At 44.4% G+C, this 24,006-nt stretch overlaps 1 protein-coding gene across 6 annotated transcripts in view; it reads left to right on the forward strand.

Annotated features, from left to right (window-relative positions):
• The window catches only part of meis2a (Meis homeobox 2a), a 185,715-nt gene that overhangs the window by 133,226 nt on the left and 28,483 nt on the right, over positions 1-24,006 (forward strand). For 5 of the 6 annotated variants that reach the window (XM_082516454.1, XM_082516458.1, XM_082516455.1 and 2 more), the window contains one exon: positions 6,909-7,054. In XM_082516454.1, the coding sequence (XP_082372580.1) occupies positions 6,909-7,054 (146 nt within the window). The remainder of the gene's footprint in view (positions 1-6,908; positions 7,055-24,006) is intronic. The other variant, XM_082516456.1, reaches the window with a different exon arrangement.

Raw genomic sequence — 24,006 nt, forward strand, 5'->3', positions numbered from 1 at the left:
TGATGCCACTGTCCATCAGGTGTGGCAAGGACTTGACCTCCTCTTCAGCTTAAAAACAGCAAGTTTGTTTGGTTTTAAGTTGTAATTGAGGGTAGAGAATCACTGCTTATGCTGTTATCATGCATTGCCTGAAACGATGTAAGCTGCTCTGAATGAAAAACAAAAAGAAAGGAAGAAAGAAAAACACTCAGTTAAATTGGCAACCAGCATACAGCTGCTCTTTGCGGTTTATGTAGAAGACTTTGATATACAATAGTTCCTAGAGGGGATTAGAAATCTATTTACTAGCATTTACGCATTTACTCTTTACTAGCAGATAGAGCCATATGAAGTATCGGCACTGTCTCCACCTCCTTTTTTCATTTTGCTCTTTCTCATTTTTTCCCCTGCTTTTAAATTTTTTTAATTCCAAAATAGAGCAAGTTAGTAATTTTTTTAGGAAGCATATGTGTGAGGGCACCTCATTTTACTACTGTTCATGTTTGTTTCTATTCACTGTACCCTAATTACTTTTGGTAAACACTTCTTCTTTAATATTTAATGCTGCATCAAATCTTGAGATGCAGGTATGCTTCTCTGGGTGCATCCTATTGTATAAATGATAAATTATTGAGCACTGTCAATATATACAATCCCAAGACTAACAATAGCTTCAGTGTATCATAATAAGAGAAGAAGATAAGACAGAAGCAGTCTGGTTAGACATAAGCGAGAATTGGACTCATGCAGTGGCAGGTTTGTAAATTTGTTTATGAAGAAACGAGTGATGAACCGAGATTACCTGTGAGACCAATTAGCCCCATTCAAGTCAGAATGTAAGGGAAGAGCAGCAGCAGTTTCTTCTGCAGTGTTAGAGTGCAGGGGGGAGCAGGGTGGAGTTGTCAGAGAAGCAGAGAGTGTGAAATATCTGGTGGAGGCCCAAAGCCCTTCATTAGCCACTGATCCCTGTCTGCTGAGTGAGGGGCAGTCATGGGCATCACAACTCCCTTTTAGTCCCCCCCCCAAAAAAAAGCAGGGTGAGGGGGTGGAGGGTAGATCCCCCCATCCCCTGCAATTTAGCCCTTTGCCATTCATGCAAATTGGGTCTTGACATCTGCAACAGCCTGCCTCCTTTCTTTTATACATCTTTATTCCATCTCTTTTCTTCGGATCTTTTTTCCTCCTCAAAGCCCCATTTGGATGGCAGAGCCTCGTCGCAGCTGACATGCGTTCTTTTATATATAACTCACATCTATGTAAAGGCAGCATGTTTGCTGTGTGTTCATATAGACATAAATATGCAGAGAACTTGAAGAGTTTAGGAGGGAGGCCTAATTTGTTTGTATGATTCTCAGTCCCGGTTTATGAGGGAAAAAGTTAATTGTTGTTGCAGGTATCAGGTTGTATTGTACATTCTCAACAGATTGGAATTTTATGAAATGATAAAAAACTGTTGGAAGCAGCGAATATAGACAAAAAAAAAGCTGTAATCAGGCAGCTTGGCCCACCTCCTACCTCTTGCTTCTGGACAAACTATGATTCCTTGGCTATAGAAGTAAGGCTGAAAAGGCTTTGGAATGGCTTTGCTACAGCCCATATTTTGGGTTAAAAGGTAAAATAGTCTAACTGGCTTTTAAAAACAAGTTTTACCTCCCAACCTACCCCCCCCTTTTCAGCCTTCACCCTCTATGGTAGGGATGTGCAGAGTAGGGTCAACTCTCTGCCTGTGAGAGGAGAGAGGCCTTCTATCGGTGGAGAGGCGATAGTTATCTCCAGCATTCCAGGGATGACAGAGAGATATCTGCCTGATGGCAGTGTTAGGGGGCTTGGAGAAGGGGGCAGAGATGGGAGGGAGGGGAAGAGGTACAGGAGTTGTTGAGCAACCGCTCCCTGACATCCCTCCTCCCGCCCCCACCTCCCTCCTTCCTTCTCTCCATGCCTTTCTTACTGCCTGACTGCCTGGCTTCCCCACACATAGAAAAAAAAAACATCTAATTAGAAGCTCTTATTCCACTTCATTTAAGGGAACACTTAATGATGTGTTTTTCAGGGGAGACAACTACACATTATTTCTCATGCAAAAGGAACCACTCAGTTGTAGCCCCCAGGATGCAGATACAGCTGTGTTTGAGATGGAGGTTTGTCCTCATTTCTCTGGGGTGTCATGGCTGTTGGAGAAGAAGAGAGGGGAAAAATGGTAGTGCTTTCTAATTCACCTTTAGCCAGTGTCCTGGCAGTAACGGGGGGTGGTAAAGAGGAGGCGGATGGTGACATCTGAGTTTGGCAGGGGGACTTGCTGAAGGAGAGAGTTTGTTGTAATTGCTCTGACAGGTTTTAAGGCTGTTAATGACTCCGGCCTGAGCGCTACCAATTTGTCAGCATGCTTGCTGTTTACTAAGCTGTTGTTTTATGGTCCAGTGCAAGGGCTGCTGCTTGTTTAAGCACAGATCAGGAAATAATCAGCGTAAAACACTGGCTGCAGTGGTGCAGCCACACTAAAACAGTTCAGTTTAGAGCCCTCATCTACTGTATGAATCTGAATGAGTGCAGTAAACCATATGGCGTCTGTGGTGTGTGGTCACATGAAGACACAAATTCACAGATGCTTTACTTTTATCTAAAAGTTGGAAGTTTGAGTGTGTGTGTTTAACCGGTATGGCAATCGTGTTTTACTTGTTAGCACTTGCGTTGTGTTTCACATGAATGTAAACCATATTGCTAGCTTGCAGTTATAGCAAGATGATCTGTAATCCCTAGTCGGCACAGAGAAGCAGAGAAATAGCCATTCCACTAGTGTGAATAGAGCTTCTATGTGTTTGTGTATGTGCCTATGTGAGAGATTGTGTGTGCGTCAAGAGCATGTGGTCCCAGAGCCAGCAAAGACCCCTCCGTAAATCCAGAGTAAATAAAAGGGGTAACCAGACGGACAAAAGAGGAGCCCCCACTGCTTCTCTCATTCGCTGCCATTTGGGGGACTGAATGTGCTAAACGCCGCTTATGTTGGCTGAAAAGTTGAGGAGAAAAAGGGGGAAAAGGGAGGCTCTAAATCCCCCTTCTTCTTTTCACTTCATTCTCTGCGGCCAAGCCTGCATGGATAGAGGTGGTGGTAATAGGAGGGTGTTGGAGGGAGAGGTGTAGGGCCCGGTCACTATGGTGTGCTAAGACCAGCGAAGCTCCTAAAGCAGCAAAACTCCAAGCTTCTGGTATCCATCTGCTCCTCTTTCCATCTAACTCTCCTCATGAGTTTTTCTCTTCCCCCCCTTTTTTTGGGTGAGCTTGGGTGAACACGCTTCACTAGTTTGGGCTGACAGGGGGCGTGGGGGGTCTGCTGTAATTAGTCACTTTAACCACAGCTTCCATAAGCCACTGCTTCTACACTCTTGCTTCATTACCCTGAAATAAACGCCCAGACTTCCTAGTGCAAAATCACTGCACAGCCTTTACAATGATACACACACACAACATCTAAAGCTTGTCTAGAGGCTCCACGGTATTATTATTAATGGTATATGGACCACTCTGGAGTGTTATGTGATAACTAAACATGGCTGGATTTGAATGTGTTTTCCAGCTATTGACAAGTCATTATTTATTCACGCATATGAAAACGGCAAAGCAGCAGAGGGAGGGCATTCTTGTTATACTGATAGCTGCAGTATATGTTACTCATGGTCATATACACAAGACAGACTCGACCTTAGTGGGTCCCTAAGGGGCAGGATACCTACTAGACACAATACAACTTTTGCTCTAAAGTCATTAAAAGTCCACTGAAGTCTGCCCTATTCTAAGCAGAGACTGTAGGACACTTTGTACTTTACAATTTTCGATGCAAGAAATCCTGAAGTGACCCTGAATGTGCCAGCATTAGATAAGCCAAGTTGCAGTGTGTTTACAGTCCTATCCCGACCCGTTAATGAGCTCAGCCCTGAGACCAATTTACTCACAAGGAGATATATCTGAATGCATTTTTAATAACCACCCACTGGTGATGAGAGAGGGAATGTGTGCGAGCGTAATGTGCTTTGGACTTGTGCTTGTTTGTTTGCTAGTGCGCTCACTCATTCACTCTCTCGCCCTGATCGCGTCCGGTCATTGTCTTCCATCTTGCCTGATTACACCTTCTCCACTTGCGTGCATCTGAAAATCTGCACAGAAACTTTCATTGCAGACACTTTAAGTCAAGATCTTGATAGCGTGAGCGAGGGAAAAGGAGGGAGGAGGAAAGGTTGAGGGAAGACAGAGAGAGAGTGGGAGAGAGAGAGAGAGAGAGGGGGGGGGGGCTGTCTTTTTTCTGTCTCCAAGGGCGCTGCTTTTCCAAAAGTGCCTGGGGCTACACTCCAGCACCTCAGCTCCCCTAGGCCTTTCGACTGCCTCCTAATAGCCAACCCCCATCTGTGTCACATGGCCAGATGATGGGACACTCATCCCCCTGCTCTGCACTTTTTTTTTCTTTCCTGATTTTTTTTTTCAGAGTGCACATCCACACAGGTTAGAATGGCAGAGTTGCCAGGGAACAGTCAGAAGCCATTAGCGTTTGGGACAATTTGCCCTGCAGCGTTCCTTCTCTCGCTCATAAGAAAGGAGTGGGGGTGGATGCAAAGCACCAGCCCTCCTTTAGATGTAATGAGGTTGTGCAAGTTGGATCTTCTTTATTCTATTTCTACTCCTTTTTTTTCTTGCGTCTTCTTGTTTCTCTTCTTTCTTTGCTCTTTCTTTTCATGTTCTGTCCACATTTGATTTTTCTTTATTCTTTATTTACTGTGTGCACATTTTCACATATTTGAAGTCATACAAAAGCTGTACACAGTTTGTATTTAAACTGTACACAGAATGAATGCTCGAATGCCACATGCCTGATCTGTGGACACATGTCAGCATCCGTGCACATGTAAGAGAGAGAGGAGCTGAAAAGCACCGGAGTCTGGTTTCATCCTTGCGGGCTAGGGCAGGAGGCAGCGAGCATGCTGGGTAATGAAGTGACAGGTCAGTCTGTAAATACGCACGGGTCGCTCTGGCCCTGGCCGGGGGGGAGGCTATCGCATTGCAGTGAAAATGGAAACGTCAATAAAATTAATCTGCCAGCCTTTTGGCCACTGTGTGGTTCTATTGGATGAGCCTGACTGCTCACAGCAGGAGAGGGATTTGGAGAGTAGCTCGAAAATCAACACAAAACCTAGCGGCATACAAACAAACAGCAAACTGTGTATCAACATTATTCAGTGAAGCTCAAAAGCAGTGAAACAAAAGGGAGTTGGTTAAAATTCACAGCTCACTAGTTGTGTTTTTATTGAAGTTTGGAAGCAAACTCAGGGAGTTAGACTTAGCTTCCGTCTGGGTCACATTTCTCAGGAAGCCCCTCACAGTCAGGGTAGGGCTATGGCCAGACCAAAGTTTATTGTTTTAAGCTTTCCTGAACAAGGATTCGTACTTAGTCTGGGATTTATGGCATTTGCCACTAATGAATGCCCATTCTACAATTACAACACCCCTAGCCTGTGTCCCCATTCCCATGTGTCCTTCAGAAGGACTGTTGCTTCTTTAACTTCACACAGGGAGCGCAAAGTCGGCACTTCTCTGTTTTCCTCTTTCGTGTGGCTCTCCACTAATGATCTGGAAGGAAAACACTGTGCAAGACAGAGAAGAAAAAGAGAGGCAAAAACAAGGGGAAGAAAAAAAACTGGGAAAAGTAGTTAGTGCGGGCCCCCGCTGTCCTTGTATTCTTCATTTATTTTGCATTAGATTACGCCACTAGTCGGATCCTTTTTCTTTCCCCCTTTTTAATGTTATTAGTTCAAATATTTATGCGAGATTAAGGCTTGTATAGGTGGCTGTGATTGATGCCTCTCCAAAAACAGGAGGACATATGAGTCTGAATTTTGAGAATGTCAGGGTCCTTCTCTTCCTTAGTGGAGGAGTTTTTCAGATACATAATTTAGATGCCCTCAAGGAAGGCTTTCAAGGCATTTGTGCCCGGGGGCAAGAAAAAATAACTATGACTGTTAAAAGTAAATCATTTTTGCTAATGCACAATTAATGCCGAGGAAGACGAACAAGGAAAAGGCAAGGGACAAAGATGGAAACTTCAATTTAAAGGAGAAATCGTGCCCGGGTATGTGCACGCTTCCCTTGTGAAATCAAACGCTGATGGACATTAATGCAGGCAAAGCCGCCGCTGGCCGGTCATGCTAATCTCGTGGCGGAAGCTTGGGGGTGGGGTTGTTCAGGGTTTCGGGAAGCCGATGAAGAGTCCATTATGTGCATCGAAGTGCAACAATGAACCACCCCAAATAACATTTACTTCCACGCACTTTAACTGGATGTCCTAAATTCATGAATTTCTGTGTGTTACAGTACATATCTGCATAACTCCATCCTGTCCCCTTTGGCCCTCATCAAAAGATGGGAAAAAATGCTCTACATTATGTCAAGCATGCAAATTTAATTGAATTAATGACATGAGTCCATGTCTCTTCTGTACTTGAAGGCTCTGTGTCCATTTTTTTTCTTTCCATCTCCTCCTACTGTAAAAATGGAATGAGGAACCCAGTGTTTCAGCGTCCAACCATAACATTAGAGTCATTAACCCCTATTCCCCTCCCGTGCTCTGGGGTATAGAGCAGCTCTGCGAGGCTTCCATGTAAACCTCTCAGTCTCTGTACAGCCCTTCGTCTAAGGCCATCTAAATCCCCCTACCTCCATATATTCACTACACAACACTGGCTTTGCTGTGGAAATTCGTTTGGCCTTAGTGCAGCACTTTCCAGTTCTTTCAAAGTTATCTGTGGTATTTGTCCGTTTATCCATCTTTCATGAGCCTTAAACTCAGCTTTGACTGTATACCTCTGTTCCATTTTTTTTGCTATTGTATTCTGAGCCTGTGGTGTGGTCGGGGATGTTATTTAACCCTGGGTTTGGTTTCTGTCCAGGAGATGGCTTAGACAACAGCGTTGCATCGCCTGGCACAGGGGATGACGATGATCCAGACAAGGATAAGAAGAGGCAGAAAAAGCGTGGCATTTTCCCTAAGGTGGCCACAAACATCATGAGGGCGTGGCTGTTCCAGCATCTCACGGTAAGCACAACCATTATAATTTGGAGATATGTCTATATTATTTAAAAAAAAAAACACACAACAAACCAAATAAACATTTAGAGACACTCACATTCAAGACACATACTCACACGCACCTGTCACACAGTAGCTACTGAGGCAGTGGGGAGAGAGTGATGGTGCTGCTGCGATGCTCACTTGTCAGCCACCTGTCAAAGGGACACAGTGACCAGGTCAATCTAATCAGTTTGGGCTGTTTACTCTGCTCAGCACACTTTCTGTAAAAAAAAAAAAGAAAGAAAGAAAGAAAGAAAGAAAAGACCCAGCAATCCAAGACATTTATTCTAGTACGAGATGCACTGCAGCTCTGGCCTGAACAAGCAGCATGATAAAAAAAACAACTGGGGAATAAAAGAGAACGACTGTGACTGTGTAGCTGTGTAAAGAAGTAGGATGTGGAATTGAAGGCCTCTTTACATAATCAGTCTTTCTGTGGAATAAGGGAACCTTAATCTACTTATCTCTCGATAAAATTGACATGTGTTAGTTTATTTCTTCTCCATAGCTCCATAGGAAAGTGTTTACCGTACAATTCTGTCAGAAATCTCTGACAATGACTGATCAGAGTCTTGGATCATATGTCTAAATGTCACAGTAATTTAAATGTAAACTGTAAAATCACAACCGTTATTTTCCCGTGAGTATGTTTCTTAGTGAAACGGGGTGGTCCACATGTCCCCTCTCCCTTTCTAATGTCAGGACATTATCAGAACATCAGGCTGTATTGATTTTGCAACACAGGTCAGATTTCAGAAGGAGGTGGCGACGCCGGGACACATAAGCTGCTTGAGGCTGCGGTTCCCCGTTCCAGGGATGGATGGACGGACAGTTTAGGGGGATGGGGAAAATAAAAAAAAGAAATGAGAGAGAGAATGTGAAAGTAAAGGAGCCTTAGTTTAGAGTCTTTTAAAACATCCGCACATTTAAGAGGGTCATGTGCCCTTTGTGCACTCTGTAGCCCCCACCACCACCACAGTGCCCACTCCCAGCTCAAAGCCCCGTACCCTGATTACCTAACCAAAAGCCCAAGTAATAAGCAGCCAGCAAATACAGCCTAATTGAAAGGGCTGTAAATCCATTACATATTGGTCAGGGATAATCAGGAGTGCTTTAATCACTTTTATCTATTCAGGAGCAGTGAAGCTGCAACAGCAAAGCCCTGAGCCTCGCAGGCCTTAGCGGCTCCACCACGCCAGTCTGCACGCTTATTATTCTCATCATTATCAAAATGACTTCACAGCTGTTCGCGGCTCCCATCGCTCTCTGACTGGAGACCTCTCACCAAATGCTACAGACCAGGCTTCAATCAGACATTAAACTTTTGAGTACCACTAACTGTTAGTTGAAAGAAAAATGTTCAAATACTGTTAAGATTACCTGTTTTTTTGTGTGTCATTAAAACACAACAAAATAACAAATTATATACACAGGCTTTATGGTAAGGCTAGAAATTCTCTCAAGATTGGTCATTTTTCCTGATGAAAGCCCCATACAGCTTCTGCACAGACCTTTTGGAAGAGTCCCTGCCAATTATCTTTAGAATTGTTTTAAATTTGAATTGAAATAGCGGTGAGCAAAGGAGGGGCACATTTTTTCAGAACGCTGGTTAATTCAGACCCTCTTTTTTCCCCTTTCCCTCTCACCCCTTTATCACAAACCCTGCTTGTAGATGTTATCCAATCTTTATTTGTTTCTTTTGTGCAAAGCCTTGGCCAGTCTTGTACAAATAATAATCCCTCCCTTTTAACCTGCCTTCATTTCTCTGCTGAGGAAGACGGCTAATTGAATTATCCCCCTTCTCTTCTCACCATCCACTTCTCCCACCCATAAACTCTCTCGCTCTTTTTCTCTTGCTCACACACACATACACACACACAAACACACACACTCACACCCATTAACCATTCTTCTTTCTTTTAATTTGTTAAGCAAATGTATTTGCCATAGCTGGATGCATTTGTGCAAAGGTGAATTCTTGGGGACTTTGGCCCCTGAATGGCCTATAGCGGCATTCTGCCATTCACGCATTCATTAACTGAGGGGTGAGGAGTGAAAGGAGCGGGCTTGTATTTTCTCAAACTGAGGGGCCAGCATGGAGCTCCTCTTCCATGAGCCGCAGGGGTCTCTCTACATATGTTCTCAACATCCAGCCATTGTCACATCTTCTGAAAAGCTCAAAAGGACAGGACCCCCTTCAAACACAAAAAAACAACACAGGCCAGTAGTAACAACTGTTGGCTTTTAGATTCAGTATAACAAAATTGCCCTTTGCCTCTCCCCTCCCACCCTCCCTTGCTTTACTCTGACCTCACACTCTCATGGGAGAACTCACAAGATTGTTTCCTTCATGACGGTCATATATAGCAAGTAACCTCACTTGAAGTCATATTTACCGCTAATCTCAGTATGCCAATTTCCCAGGCAAGGGGAAAGTACAGTTTTTGCACCATATTGATCTCAGAGACAGTTCTTCACAATTGCACAATCAGAGAAGGCGGCGATAACCCTGATCTCTTTTATGTCGAGGCCATATGCGTATTGACTGCAGAGCTGGCAACCTTAAATGCTCCATATGCAATTGGCAGAGTGTTGAACAGATCAGCTGGTGTTAGCTGGCAGAAGAGGGTCAGACTGTCTCTCCACTCCCTTCTTCTATCTTCCCTCCCACTCTTTTTCTCTAATACCCCCCCTCCCTCACCATGAGGTTCTGGATGTCTTCCAGCCACATTAGGGGAAGGGAAATCCCAGACTGTTGGTATAAGCTTTTCAATACTACAGGGAGATTATGTTATCAGAAAGGTAAACTTCACTGTTAGGGGTAAAATGTTCTGCTGCACTTCAGAAGCATGGACCACAGAATTCAGGATAGGAAGAGAGAGTCAGATAAGTAGCTAGAGAAAGATTTCAGAGAACGTGTCAGATTTGTAAAATTGCAGTGATGGGAGTTTTTTCCTACCTTTGCAATGGTAATGCCCTTTTGTGCTCAGCAAAAGCAAACTTTAAATTTTACAATTAGCCCCTTGGCGCCCCTGGTCTTCCTTCTTTCTCAACCCCTGCTAACCCCCCGCTAACCCTTACTAACCCCTGTAAAGACAAGGGTTGGCCTAGCAATGAAAACAGGAAGCACTCAGATGCAAAGATACCTCTCTGGGCTCTGGCCTTGTCTTTTTGACTAGTGTAAAGTCTCCAACACCTATGAAAATAAATAAGGAACCTCAGGAGCAATCGGGGCCAAATTGAAAGTTTTCCTTAAGTGTGTGCACTCAAACAAGGGAGTGAGGGATCGTAGGAGAGAGGGAGAGCGGTCAGTCAGACGAGCAAGTAGGTAGCCAACTAGAGCATCAAGCGTCTCAAGTTCTGTGCTGGGCCACCCTTTGGCCTGGGTGTTTTGGGAAATGCTGTTAAGCTGCTAAGCCAGGTGTATTGGTCCCCTGGGCTCCTTGAAAGGGAAGTGATATATCCTTTAGTCATTTAGAGAGTCCTTGGACTGTGAAGTAGAACTAAATGTTCAGCTCTGAAATGTTTATGTATGGGTAGATGGTATTTAAATGTAGCTATTAGTATAATTGGCTTTTATCATCCTAAATGTAACACCAGTACAAGTATTGACTAATGAGCTATGTTTTGACTGAAAAGTGAAATGTACCTACGAGAACAGTAAAGATACCAGTGCAGATAACACAGGTGTTCACCAGAGCGAGGAGCGTCTTAGAGTTAAGAGCATTGTGCTGAAAACATCATTAGGTACACTAGTGACAGTAGCTATCCCCCCTGCCCCACCCACACATGCGCACACTCCCGATCCAAGCCCAACATAGCATTAGTCTCCATGACGACAGGGTGTCATCGTCAGGTCGAGCCCTCCTATGGGAGCTGCTCTCTCTGCCACCCTTTATAGACGCACATAAAAGAGTCGGCTAGGGTCATTCACAAGACATGGATCCAGGCACGGCCAAACCTGGCAACGGATGTTTGTTCCATACGATAAACAAGTGTACAAGTCCATTCCTCAAAAAGAGAGGACATGTTGTTTGAGTAGACTAAACAGTCAGCCCTGTAGTATCCCCAGTTTTGTTTAAGCTCCTCTAGTCCTTCTAATCCTTGTGTGTTGTTCCAGTACAAGCAGCATTTAGCTGGTGCAGACACACATCTGCAAACAGTTTGAAATAGCCCTTCCTCCTTTTACATCGAACTGCCATATTTGTTGGTGCCTACTTTTTCTTTCCCATACACATGGCACAGTACTTTTTTTTCAATAAACAAATAGTCGACTTACCTATAATTTCATTTAACTGAGCGGTTCAATAAAAAAAATAATAATTGTGTTTGATAATAGATCAGACAAAAAAGTTTTACGTTGAAAATATTATTCAAAGTAACTTTAGCCTCTTTTTGTTGACTGCAAAACATAAAAATCTGTTTGCTTGTCCATCTCTCTAGGTTGTTGATAGTTTGGATGAACAAAGGAGAGGCAGGGGTTGGCTTTAGGGGTAAGAGCAGGGGGTGTAAGGAGGGGACTCCTAAGGGTCACAGAGGTGGACGCCTGGAGGAGGCCCACACACTAATCTGTCATGTGCTTGTTTGCCTCAGGAGCTCAAAAGTCAGTCCTCCAGTCACCCGTAGCAACCCGGGCGACAATTTGGTTCACTGCCACTGCCCGAATGTGTGATCATCAGTGGAAAACGCAGGAAAAAGAGTCATCACATGGTTACTTTTGTGACAAGACCCACTGCTCCCTGTGTGTTTGCAAAACAGATGTTAGTGACAATATGACAGGATAGTTTGGTGATGTTTGGCACAGGGGTAATTGAAAGTCATTGATAATGAGTGTGGAAGAGACCTTTGGGGGGGGTGGGGGTGGGGGGTTCGAGGTTTGGTGCCTAGCTATTGTCTAGCCTCTGTGTTCTAATGCTGGCTGCTCAGCGACCCTGGAAAACAGACACAAGCCACCTCAGTCTGCCATCTGTTCTTCCCCAGCCAGTACACCACAGAGGGCCTAACGCAGCAGTGGCAGACCCTCACAGAGAAATTAGGCTTATTTTACTCAAGAATGTTAATCTGCAAAGAAGAAAACAGAATGAGTAAATGAGTAAAATAAATCAAGTTTTTGTTTTCATTGCAGAGCAACTATGGCATTGTTTTCAAATGCTAGTGTGTCACAGCTCTTATGACTGACAAAAGCTTTGTTTACAGTGCTTTGGCATAAATGGTAGGTGTTTCTAGAGATTTAGTGCTGTATTAGAATGTAATAAACCCTAATTCGTTTCATGCTCCAACATCAGACCTTTACACTTTGCCCTCTAATCCAGATCTGTCACAGTTCCACTTCAAAGCCAACTAACCCCACTTGGAATCTACTGACATATAAAGCGTGGCACATTAGCCTCGCGTTCACTATACGCTGAAAAAAATTGTTGGCATGTTTTTTTGTAGTTTTTTTCCCCCCCTCTTAATCCCATAGCTTGCTTATTCTCAAAATGAGCATCATATTATATTGTGTATCTTTTAACGCTGGGATACCTGCACAAACACACCACTTCTCCTCCTCCGTTTTTCCTCTCATTTCCATCCCTTCCAGTTAATTTTCACTCCTGCTGCTTGCATCTTAATGCAGGTTGTTTAATGAAGTAGCAGAAATGAGTGCTTTCGCTGAGGGACTGTTTACGGTACATTCCCACTGCATGGAGGTGATTAAGTTGCGTGAAATTCCACGGTGTTTGCAAAAGAAAAAAGAGAGAGCAACCTACAAATTATCCTCCAGCAAAAATAAAATAATAATAGTAATAATAACACGTTTCACGAAAGGTGATATTATATGCATTTCTTTAAATAATGGTTTTAAATAAGGTGTCCCGGGCGAAGAGCTCCAGCACAGCATGACTTTGACTGGCCCCTGTGGAGGTGACTGCACATGCCCTGACCACAGCAGACTACAAACAGAACTCAGCCTGTCAAGGCTGCTCAGATTTATAAACTTACAGCTCACAACAGTTGAGAGACTTCCAAGAACACACGTGCAGAGAAAGGAGGATGCTTCTTTACGTCTGTGTGCTCCACTGAGAATTGACCCCAGTTCAGTAACGTTTCCCTGCCTTCAGCACTGCTGTCCATTTCTTATGTAGTAATAACACTGATCCAAGCTAGGACCTGGCTGAGCCAGCTCAGCGGGACATGGGACAGAATGACATCATATGCAGTGAGGGAGCCCAGCGTCTGCGATAGTGAACATGCCCCTGGTTAAAAAACAAGGTTATTAAGATGGTCGGAGCTGATTGTGTAGGATTTTCCTCCCTTTGACACTTTTCGGGTTATCTTATTCAAAACAAAATATATAAGAGGATTTTGGTTTGACGTCTTAAAACTAGTTCCCTTAAATTACCCCTTACCCTTCCAGAATATCCACCCGGGAGGCTGGTCTCATTGCCCCCGCGGTTGATTGCAGGGTTGTGGCAAGAGCTGTTAGAGCAGTGGCGGCTGCTTGCTGGGGACCATGGAGGCCAATGAGATTCTGCTGCAGGCCTCCAAGCTGCCCCACTATTGCTTTGATATTCATCTCACACCAAGAGGAGAAAATGCAAAAGGGAAAAGGAGCAGCACAGGCATGGAAATGGCAAGCCGGGCTAAAAAATGGGAGGGAGGCAAGGAAAGAGAGATGGATGGAGGCACGGAGTATAAATCAAAAACAGACTATGAGTTTCACTGTTTGGTTTGTCATGGGAGCCTAGCTGCACCAAATCCCACTCCTGCCATTTTGTGTGATTTTTCTCCCCTCCCGTCCAACTCTTCTCAAATGCATGCTTTTGTTTTGCCCGGCTCTTAGTCCAGGGGTAGGCAGTGGGATTCCTGCACAGTGGGGTCCTTATAACTGGGAGCCATGCCTCTTGTTCTCACCTCTTCCCCCCACTTCCTCACCTTTTCATTTTCCCCCATTGATATCCTATCTCTATTCCCTCTCTGAACATATGGACTGTTTTTTTTTTTTTTAAGAGAGAGCTCAGTCCACATCAAAGACCCAGGCTGAGCAGGTCAATTTGTTGCTCCTTTCCCCGACTCTTCCCCCTCCACTAGCCACAGTAGACCTTCCCTGCACTGCAACCATTTACCCAGAATGCTTCATTGCTCAAGCATTTCTGCTCAGCGCTTATACCGAGCCATGTGTTGTGTCTGCTCTCCACACAGAGCAGATGTAGTTCACTCCAGAACTCTGGATTTCTCTGTAGCCAAGTCCCTCCAAGATCATGTAAGGCTGAGCAAATGAGCATGTGTGATAGATAACAGTCTCTCTATCAAAAGTAGGCTTTATCACACACTGATAAGAAAAAGCAGATGGATAGAGGAAGAAGACAACCAATGAAAAATCACATAGGAAAAAAACCCCCCAAATATATAAATCCAAATCTAAGCAGAACAGGCCTTGGCTCCAGATGTGAATCTCTCTTAATATTGATCTTGGGGAAAGCCAGTCCCCTACATCCCCAGGGCTGCACCAACTGACACACAAAGCACCTCTCTAAAGCCAATAAACCCGCTTGTACAATTATTTAGATAAAGAGGGTAACAACAGGAGTATATGCCTCCCAAACCAGCACCTCCTCCTTGGCTCTCATGCTCCTTCTCCAACTCCTCCTTTTCCTCTTTCTTCTCCAGCAATAGGATGAAGAAATGTAAAAGAGTGCAAGTGTGTGTGCGTGTGTGGAGGGGGCAAATGTGTAATTAGCCACACATTTCTGAATCCTCCTTAATGTTCATTACTGAAACCAGGGGCAATTACAAGTTCAAAGAGGTTTAGGGCACCCGCAGCCTGCATAATCAGTCACAAATTAGGCACCGCTCATTTGTCATAGCACAGCATGCACACTTTTACATGCACACAGAAACACACATGCATGCATATTGTCAGAGTTGAGTCATAGATAGGCTGACAGGCATCAATTTCCACAGAGGCACAAATCTCAGCTACCCGAAGGCAGTAAGTTAGGCTGCCCAATCCTCTTATGCTCTGAAGCTTTGTTGTCTTTACACAACAGCAAACACCACTGACACCTTCACCCTAACTTGCTTTACGTTACACTGTATCCTGCTTGCAATCATCCTCTTATAAGCGTCCTGTTTGCATCTACAATCCCTCCCACCACCTGTCCTATCTTGTCTCCCTTTTACAGCTTTTTTTTTTAAACGGCTGTTTTCGTCTGTGTCAGTCTCTACCCACCTGGCTGCGTCTCTGCAACACGTGACAGTGTGCGTTTCATGTCTGTCCCCGGAGGTGTATCTCAGTTACCTCTGGGGCTGGGTCACAATAGCTAATCCTGTCTTCAGGTGGCTGTTTAGCACACTGAGAGGAGAGCTCGCAGAACCGGAGGTGAGCTCCTGTTACAGGACTCCCTGACCAGGGGTCACCTCCAACACTGTCAGAATGCGCACTGATACATGCACAAACAGACATGCACTCGTATACTGGCAGATGCATGCACACAGGCATACTTACAATCTAGAATACACACACACATTGAGCCTGCTTATCTAGCCCAGGTGGTTCAACCTTCATCTCCCCTCTTTCTTGTTCTTCTTTATCTTCCTACTGTAATACCATTCATCTAGTCTTTCCGTGACTTCTCTCATTCCCAGATCACTCTGAGTCTTGTTCACATTAGGATTCCCTGATATGATCTCCATGAAGACTTGCTCGAGTGCCCATGCGTTGCCTGTCCAGCCCGACAAGCTGCTCTCACACAGGGGCACAGTTAGGTCTCTAGTGAATTGAATGGAGTCCTATCATGTGTGGCTCTGCCTCAGCATAGTAGGAGAGAGAACTCATTTTTCACTGAGGGAATGACATCCATCTCAGCAGCCAAACGCTGGCTGTTTCATTAAGTAACCCATCCAGGCAGACAGATGTGTTCACCACACAGCCATGTTTGCCTATGCAAGAGCGTGTATTAACCCACAATCCTTTGGGGGAGATTAATAGGGTACCAGCCCCTTTCCATTGATTATCTCCATGCCATTTTCCCCTCCTTTTCTTGGCTAGATATTAAAAACTAATGAAGCCTATTGAAATCAGGAACCGCAAGTCTCTTCACGGATCATTTTAGGTTATTTGGACTCAAACAGAGAAGGATCTCTTTAAGGCACAGTTTGAGTCGAATTAAGAAAATAAATGTGGAGAGCAGTGTTGAAGAAACAAGAGGGAAAAAAGAGGGGAGAGTGTGACTGTAAAAAGATGTGTGTTTAAGAAACGACAACTCCACTCCGACACATGGAGCGGAGACATGGCAGATGTTTGCAATTCCAGAAGATAGCAAAGCATTCCTAGTGTTAGAGCCATGTCCTAATTGCCATAATGGAGGTGGTAAGCACTGACAGTAATGGAATCGTGGGGATCTATCCCCAGCAACCTGAATTAGGGGCTGCCTGGCAGATCCACTTCAAGATGGCCTGTGTGGCTTTTATGTCAAGATGACTTGTTTTCACTGATCCCATTCTCATCCTTGCCATGGTCTTAGAACTTGAAGTCTTTGGGTTGGGGTTGGTAGAAGGTGGTGCAGAGATGAGGGTGTGAAGTAGATCAGTATGAAAGATTGGGCCAGTGAGTGAGGAAAGAGTTAACAGCGTCTATGTGATGGGCTCACCTCTGCACCAGGCCTGTTGAAAGGCGGCGGGGTGCTGTCGGGGAAAATGACTTCCTGAGACATTACCATCAATCACCAGACAGGTCAGGCCCCCCAATCCCGCCATGAGGATGGAAGAGAGAAGAGGGGGATGGGGATGTAGGATTAGACTAGAGGGGACGAAAACAGGGAAGAAGACCGTTGAGGAACAGACTATTAACAATCTCTTCCTCTCGCTGTTGGACTGTTTTATATCCTTCTCTTCCTCTGCCTATCTGTCTCTTCATGTCTTTCTCTGTTTCTATTTTCCGGTCCTCCATAAAACGGCTACCCGGGCATTCAGGAATGGCCCCTGCTGGTCAGAGTCCTCTCCTCAGCTCAATTGCATCATTAATTATTCCACAGGCAGTGGGCTAGAAGCAAATCTAAAGAGAGGAAGAGAAATAGAGAGTGAGCAAGAGTTAGATGGGGAGATGGGGGACAGCTGTCTAACACCCCCAGTTGGTCTCGGTCTCACTCTCTGTCTCTGTCTCTCTCTCTCTCTTTCCGCAAATGAAGGATGGGAGAGGGGAGGGGCTTGGGTTACCTCAGTGAGCGGTTGTGTTACATTCCTGAGAAGGGAGGTGGGGTTGGGAGGGGGGTTCAACGAGTTGTTGAAAAGAACACAGTCGCTTGTCAACAGCCTCAGAGCTGAGGAGCCATGATGCCTTGCATCAGGCCTGCAGGTCAGTGACCTTCTGTTGTGCCCAGATAGAGAGAGGTAGGGGAAAACAGTGAAAAGAAAAAAACAAAACAACCGCATGGATGGTATGTGTCACTGCTTGTCTGTGACAGAGGTCAGTGAAAAGTCTCAAAATTTCCTAAGCCTTCTCTTTGCATCCTCAGCCACATACCACTGTACGTGTGCAGTGCCTGAGTGCCTGCGGATTATCCTTCTTCAAAGTACTAATAGAATAGAAGGGAGAGAAGAGGCAGACGGAAAAGGAAAGAGAAAACGGCAAGCGCTGGCAGTCGTGCTAAAATGGCCCATTAGATTTAAGGAGTAAAAGTTCATCAGCTTTATTAATGGGAAGGTATATAAATGAAGTATGAATTACCTGACTTTTATGGAGTGGCGAGAGTGAAACTAGAGTGTCTTATGATATAATGTTTTAGTGAGCTGTTCTGAGCGCTCTGATGAGCAGGCTGCAGAGAGGAGGAGGGTGAGGAAAGAAAGAGTGGAGAGAGGGAGAGAGAAAGTGTGCTGGGGTCCCCTGAGTCCAGCGACTGGAAGGTTGCCTGATTGTTGCAAACATGTATAGCTGATCTGGTTAACTTGGAGACATGACCTATTCTATGGAAGAATTTCCTGCACAAAAACCTTCAGTTAAACATGTCTGCATATGCACATTTCTAAACATGCACGCATGCAAACATGCAATAAATGCATAAGACATAAGCATAAGGACAAACACATATGCCAACACACACACAGACACACATGCTCCCCAGCATCCTGTAATAAGCAGTAAGCTGAGCTAGCTGATGGTCATCCTCCCATGGGGCTGCTGGGTGGCTGCCAACTTCCTGCCTGCTTTGTCAGTGGATAAAGCGGCTAACAAACGAGAGGGCTGTAGCTAGGCAGGCCAGCCAGGGCAAAGGTCACCTCGGCCTGCGGGCAGGATTGAGCCTAAGAGCACTACAAGCAGGGAGAAAATGGGATGGAAGAATGCACCTAAAGATTGGCTGCTATTGACCAGACTAAAAGCAACACAAGCCTCTTCTCTTCTCTTCTCTTCTCTTCTCTTCTCTTCTCTTCTCTTCTCTTCTCTTCTCTTCTCTTCTCTTCTCTTCTCTTCTCTTCTCTTCTCTTCTCTTCTCTTCTCCTCTTGGCAGCACTTCATAAAGGCATTTTAACTCCTGTCACATGCCGACCCTCCTTTGAGAAACATTAAGAAAGTGAAAGATCCTGAGGGCATTTGTCAGTCCACACAGCCCCATGCAGCCAGCCGCCCCTGGGTGTTGAGCAATGACAGGAGATATCTCCTTGACTCATACACTCCTAGATGAAAGGGGAGCTCAGAAGACTTTCATTTCTGAAAGGCAAAAATTGTAGTCAGTAAAAGAGAACAGACACAACAGGTAGGGGCAGGGTGGTGACTGATCAGGGCTTGGCTGACTTTGTTCCCTGGAAGTACTTGTGATCTCAGATGAATGCACCTATGCTTACTAGCGGCTATGTTCGTCCGGCTCACTGACAGAGATGTGATCTGAAGTGTCTTCCTGCCATGGACCTTCTTTTACTGGCAGAGGGTAGAGAAAAAGGGAGGCAGAGAAGGAAAAGAGATAAAATGTTTCTTTCCACCCCAGCTGTCCATTTGGAGGGGGAGAAAATTTGACATGGTTGACTTGAACACATTTAGCATCATTAGCAAACAGGAAGTGTCCCCCGCAGCTGTTTTTTGGTAGGGGAGGGGTTGTTTCTGACTGCAATGTAATGGACAAATGTTACCGACCGTGTTTGCCTTTGATTCTTGACCTGAAAACAAAAATTGACATTACAAATGTCCTATGATATCTTCCAAATTGGCTTGACATTCCACAGTGGGCCCTGGGGGTTTCTTGTTTGTCCTCTGTAAGTGGTTGTGCTCTCGTTGTTGTGTCCTGAGGCTTACTATTAGAACGCACTGGCCTTTCTCTTGAGAATGTGGAGTCTTAAAGAAACAGAGGGAGAGAGTAGAAAGAGAGAGGGATAGAGCTAAAGGAGGTGCTGGATGTGTATTTGAATACTTATTCTCATTAAGTTAATTCACAGTGAAAGGGAGATCCGTCAAGTGGAAACTCTCAGAAGCTTCTATTTGAAGAGCGAACACCCCCCCCCCCCCCCCCCCTTTTTTCTGTAGCTCAATCTGTCCATCTTACCAAATGAATCTGTTTCTATTTCAATTGAAGATCAGCCCCACTTTACTTTGACTTAGGAAGTTAAACAAAGTGTAAGGAACATAATAGAGTAAGAGGGTAAACGTAGAGCGACTCTGTATGTTAATATTAAGTACTTTTTCCAACAAGCTCTTAGTTGTAAGTGCTTTACTGTCTTGACACCAGCCCCTGTTTTCCTGACATTTCTATGGGATGGTTTCCAACACTCTGTATTCCTGTAGTATACATTCGTCTCAAATGTACTTTGATACAATGTATTTTTAATTGATTACAAATTACTTTTTAAATCAGTTGCTCATAGTTTCTAAAAAAATGTCATGTTTCAGCCCCAGAAAACGACTGCTTCCTTTGTAGCATGTGCACACTGCGTGTTACTAAACCAGTGCCGATGTTTATTCAGAGATTCACGTTGCCATGACTTTGTGACTGGCAACAATAACGCGTGGTGCGAATATTGAGCTGTCTCATGCAGGCAAAGTGACTGGATCGACTGCTATGACCAACCCAGCAAACCTCTAATGATCTCTTCATAGGTTTGAAAAGTACCGTGCAAAGGCAAAACACCAGTCATTTCACAATTTAACAAGCAACATCATAGCACAAAATGGAACAGGAGAGTCATTACTAAGAATTATTTTTTTAAAAATCCACCAAAGGTTGGAAAATGTATACCAATAAAGTTTTAATAGGAACAAATCCCTCTGTAGGATGATCCTTTGGCTCGGCTGTAGTCATTGCAAGAACATGTTTTAAAGATTTCTTGAGAGCAAGTAGTGAGCGTGGCTGTGTGTTGACATCATGCAAGCTAGAAAGGAGAGCAGAACAGAGCTGGGTGCCCCTGAGCAGGCAGTTACCACAACAAAGCCAGCAGCCTGGGCTGAAAAACCAGGCCAAATTCCTGCCCTCTAGGACCTGGCTTAAAGCTTGAGCGGAAACTTTGAAAAAGGGGGACGAGACGAGATGAGAGGAAAGGAGAAGCGATGAGGTGAACTAAAGAGGGTACGAGATGAGGGCAAAGGGGTTAGTGAGTATAGCAAGAGAAGTATTGCTGTTGGGACCTATAGAGTACAGTGGGAGAAGGAGAGATTGAAGGAAACAAGAGAGAGATAGAAAACCAGGGCCCACACTGCAAGGATGGAAGGATCGTGTTCCTCCTCTTGAAAGCACAGGGGCAGCCATGCGGTGAAAAAATAAGCCATGATCTCAATCTGACGATTAGACAGGCGCATTTCTGTGTTATGTCTCCCGGCCACAAGTGGACCGGGGTCTGCAACACAGCACACATGCAGTTTGTAGATATAACTGTTGGCAACGACTACTAGATTTGTGGTTGAGCTCAACAGAAACTCATCTGGGAGTTTCATTTTGATTTCTGTGTACATAATGAGCAGGGTTTTTTTTATTTATTTTTTTAAAACATTTTTATCTCCTCTATTGGATAAAATGATATCTTTCATTTCATTATGCATGATAGAATTTGGAGGTGTTACCCTAAAACATCGCAGTCTTTTTGTTGGTCGATCGCTAAGTCTGGAGGTGCATTGGGATTGTGTGGGAGTGATTGCTATTTAGCCTCATGGAGCTTGGTACAATCAGATGCCTATATCTTTCACATCCTCCAGGGTTATTTCCTCACCCTCTCTTCCATTCATTCCGCTCTTACTCTTGCTGGAGCTTGGCAGGCAAACGGGGCAGTTATGCCGTAGAGCTTCTCTACAACCTTGCACTGTCTCCAGTGAACATAAATTAATGGTGTAGAGCAAACAGGCTGCTGGCAGAGGTCCAGGAGCTGGCTTCAGGAGCCCAGCCAGCGATTGTTGTGGGGGGCCGTGGCAGCAACAGCAGTAGTAGTACTGATACACTGCCAACCAGCCAGCCAGTCAGAGAGGCAGACAGACAGACTGGGGGCCCTTTTGCTCTATAATAGATGCCGCAGGCCTCACCAGTCCACCTTGTATTTGCAATCATCACTGTTTTACTGTCAGAGGGCAGTCCACTGAGAGCCCTTATACTTACTGTGGAAGCTTTGGAGTTTGCAGCGAGAGCAAGACAAGTGTAGTGGTATGTTCTGAATGCAGATCGTATGAGGTGTAGATATGGATGTACTTTTATTTGCTGTTATCAGAGGTTGGCATGCAGTGCGTGCGGTTTGTTGTTTGGCATCATGTGAGTTCTGTTTATAAGCTGGCAGTATCCCTGTGTGTGTAGTCGAGTGAGAGCAAGAGCGAGAGAGAAAGGGAAACCAGCAGGGTTGAGTCATTGAGTCATGTGGCATTCTTGCCTGTTTTCAGACTGTTGTCAGGAAGCAGTGTAGTTCCCAGTGAAATAAAGCAAACACCCAAATAACCCTCAACTGCCTCCCACCTCCATTTCCCTCAAATCACACAAAAACAGGGAGAAAGAGAGAACAGAGTAGAGAAAGTTGGAGATGAGCTTGAACGTAGGGAAGGACAACAGCATTTTTTTAACTTTCAAAAGTCCCACATATGTATACCCAAGTTTGCTATTCTTACTTCAGAGTCCATTAAAAACATCACAGTTATTTAGAATCAGTTACATAAATAAAACTGATCTTTTAAACAGTAAAGCTGGATTATTTACCAATTGCAAATTTCTTGCAAATTTCTACTCACTATTACCAAATTCAACCACAAATAATTTTTTTTGCATTTATTCAGACAAATTTGAAAAGTTGATTTCTCAGAAATAGAACGCACTTCTCTTTTTAATTGTCATGTGCCCGTCCATTTGATGTCTACAGATGGACGTAATTAACTGTATTCTTCAATATAAATCACAAAACCTGTCAGAAACCTGCGACTAAAAAGCCAACCATTAGGTAGGCTGTGTGCATAGTAAACACTCGCGAGGATTCAAAAACTCCAACTGGATTTATTTGTCATATCTGTTTGATCGCTCAGTAATGCTGATATGCATTCAATCTCATTGTCATTTGTCAAAGAAGCCAATTGTAACATTATTAACAGCGCCAACTTGATATTTAAAATGTGCCAATCTTACCCCAGCTCAATGCCAAATCCATATTAAAATGTCATTCCTATATTTGATTGCGTTTATTTCTGACAGTGAATATTATTATCATCCTCCAGTCACTTTGATTAAAAACAAATATGATTCCAATCAGTGTGTGGAAGGCGTATATGAAAGGAAATATTGAGATGCAATATTTCCGTAAATTTAGATACAGAAGAGTCACAATAAAGTCCACCAGTGGCTCCAACACATGAAAAAGTTCTGTATCTGTGTAGCAAATGCTTTTTTTAAAAAATTAATTAAAGTTACCATGAAAATCAAAAAGAGGTTAAGCTAAATCACCCCATTGATCCCGAGTATATTCTTTGTGTTGTCATTGCACTGAGGGTAAACAGCCAATGGCCTTTGATTTCCTGTGAGTCATTAGCATGGAATTGGTTTGCAAGCCACTGTAACCTTGTGACCTGCCTCTATAACTCATGTCACACACTGATGATGTAATTCATCAATGGGGTCCAACTGCAGCTCATGCAAGGAGCTGCAGGTTCAGGGGGAAGAGTGAAAGCCGCAGAGCAGGAAAAGTGGTGGGGGTTGTACGGAACAGCCGGGATAATGACCGGGCCACGGGATTTGATGATGGGTGCATATAGGTGTCAGGAGAGCACAAAAGTGATATATGACAAACTGGATGTTGGATGAGTAGATAGGTATGCAAAAGGTGTGGTGTCAAGTTAAGACGGGTCCAGCGGTAGATGTGGTTATTGCATACAATGAAATGCCAAGCTGCTAAGCTGGATTCAGGCGGGTGGTGGTGGTGGGGGTGAGGGTGGGGTCAAGGACCGTACGCAGCAGATGCTAGAGCTACCTCAGCTTGTAATGTTCAGCAACCACAGGGGCCATTACATCCAGCACTATCAGAGAGCACAGAGCACATCAAACCCTGTAATTTAGCCAGCAGTCGGTCACACACACACACACACACACACACACACACACACACACACACACACACACACACACACAGAAGTACAAGCACAGCTCAATTCTTAGGAAGAGACAGAATTTGGTCCACCTGCGTATGCATCGGTGTTTGTGTTGATGTTTGTCTGAGTGGGGTTTTTTTTTAAGGTCAGACTGCAGGAGCTAGACAACATGTGCCCATCAGGATAATGTGCCCTGTTCCATTAACAGGTTTCAGAATAATTAACGGGGTTGTTTCGAACCGAGACTCGCGCTGCCGGGACAACAAATTGAAACTGCTCATGTCTGCCTCTAATTATTTATAGACTGCTTTACATTTTGTGGTCAATCTTCTTTTAAGGATATTGGCTGTGGTGTTTGTAACTGAACATATTGAGTGGTTCCAAAGCCAGTAGGGAGGTTATCAATACC

The sequence above is a fragment of the Aulonocara stuartgranti genome (genome assembly GCF_965226115.1).
Source record: "Aulonocara stuartgranti genome assembly, chromosome: 19".
Lineage (NCBI taxonomy): Eukaryota > Metazoa > Chordata > Actinopteri > Cichliformes > Cichlidae > Aulonocara > Aulonocara stuartgranti.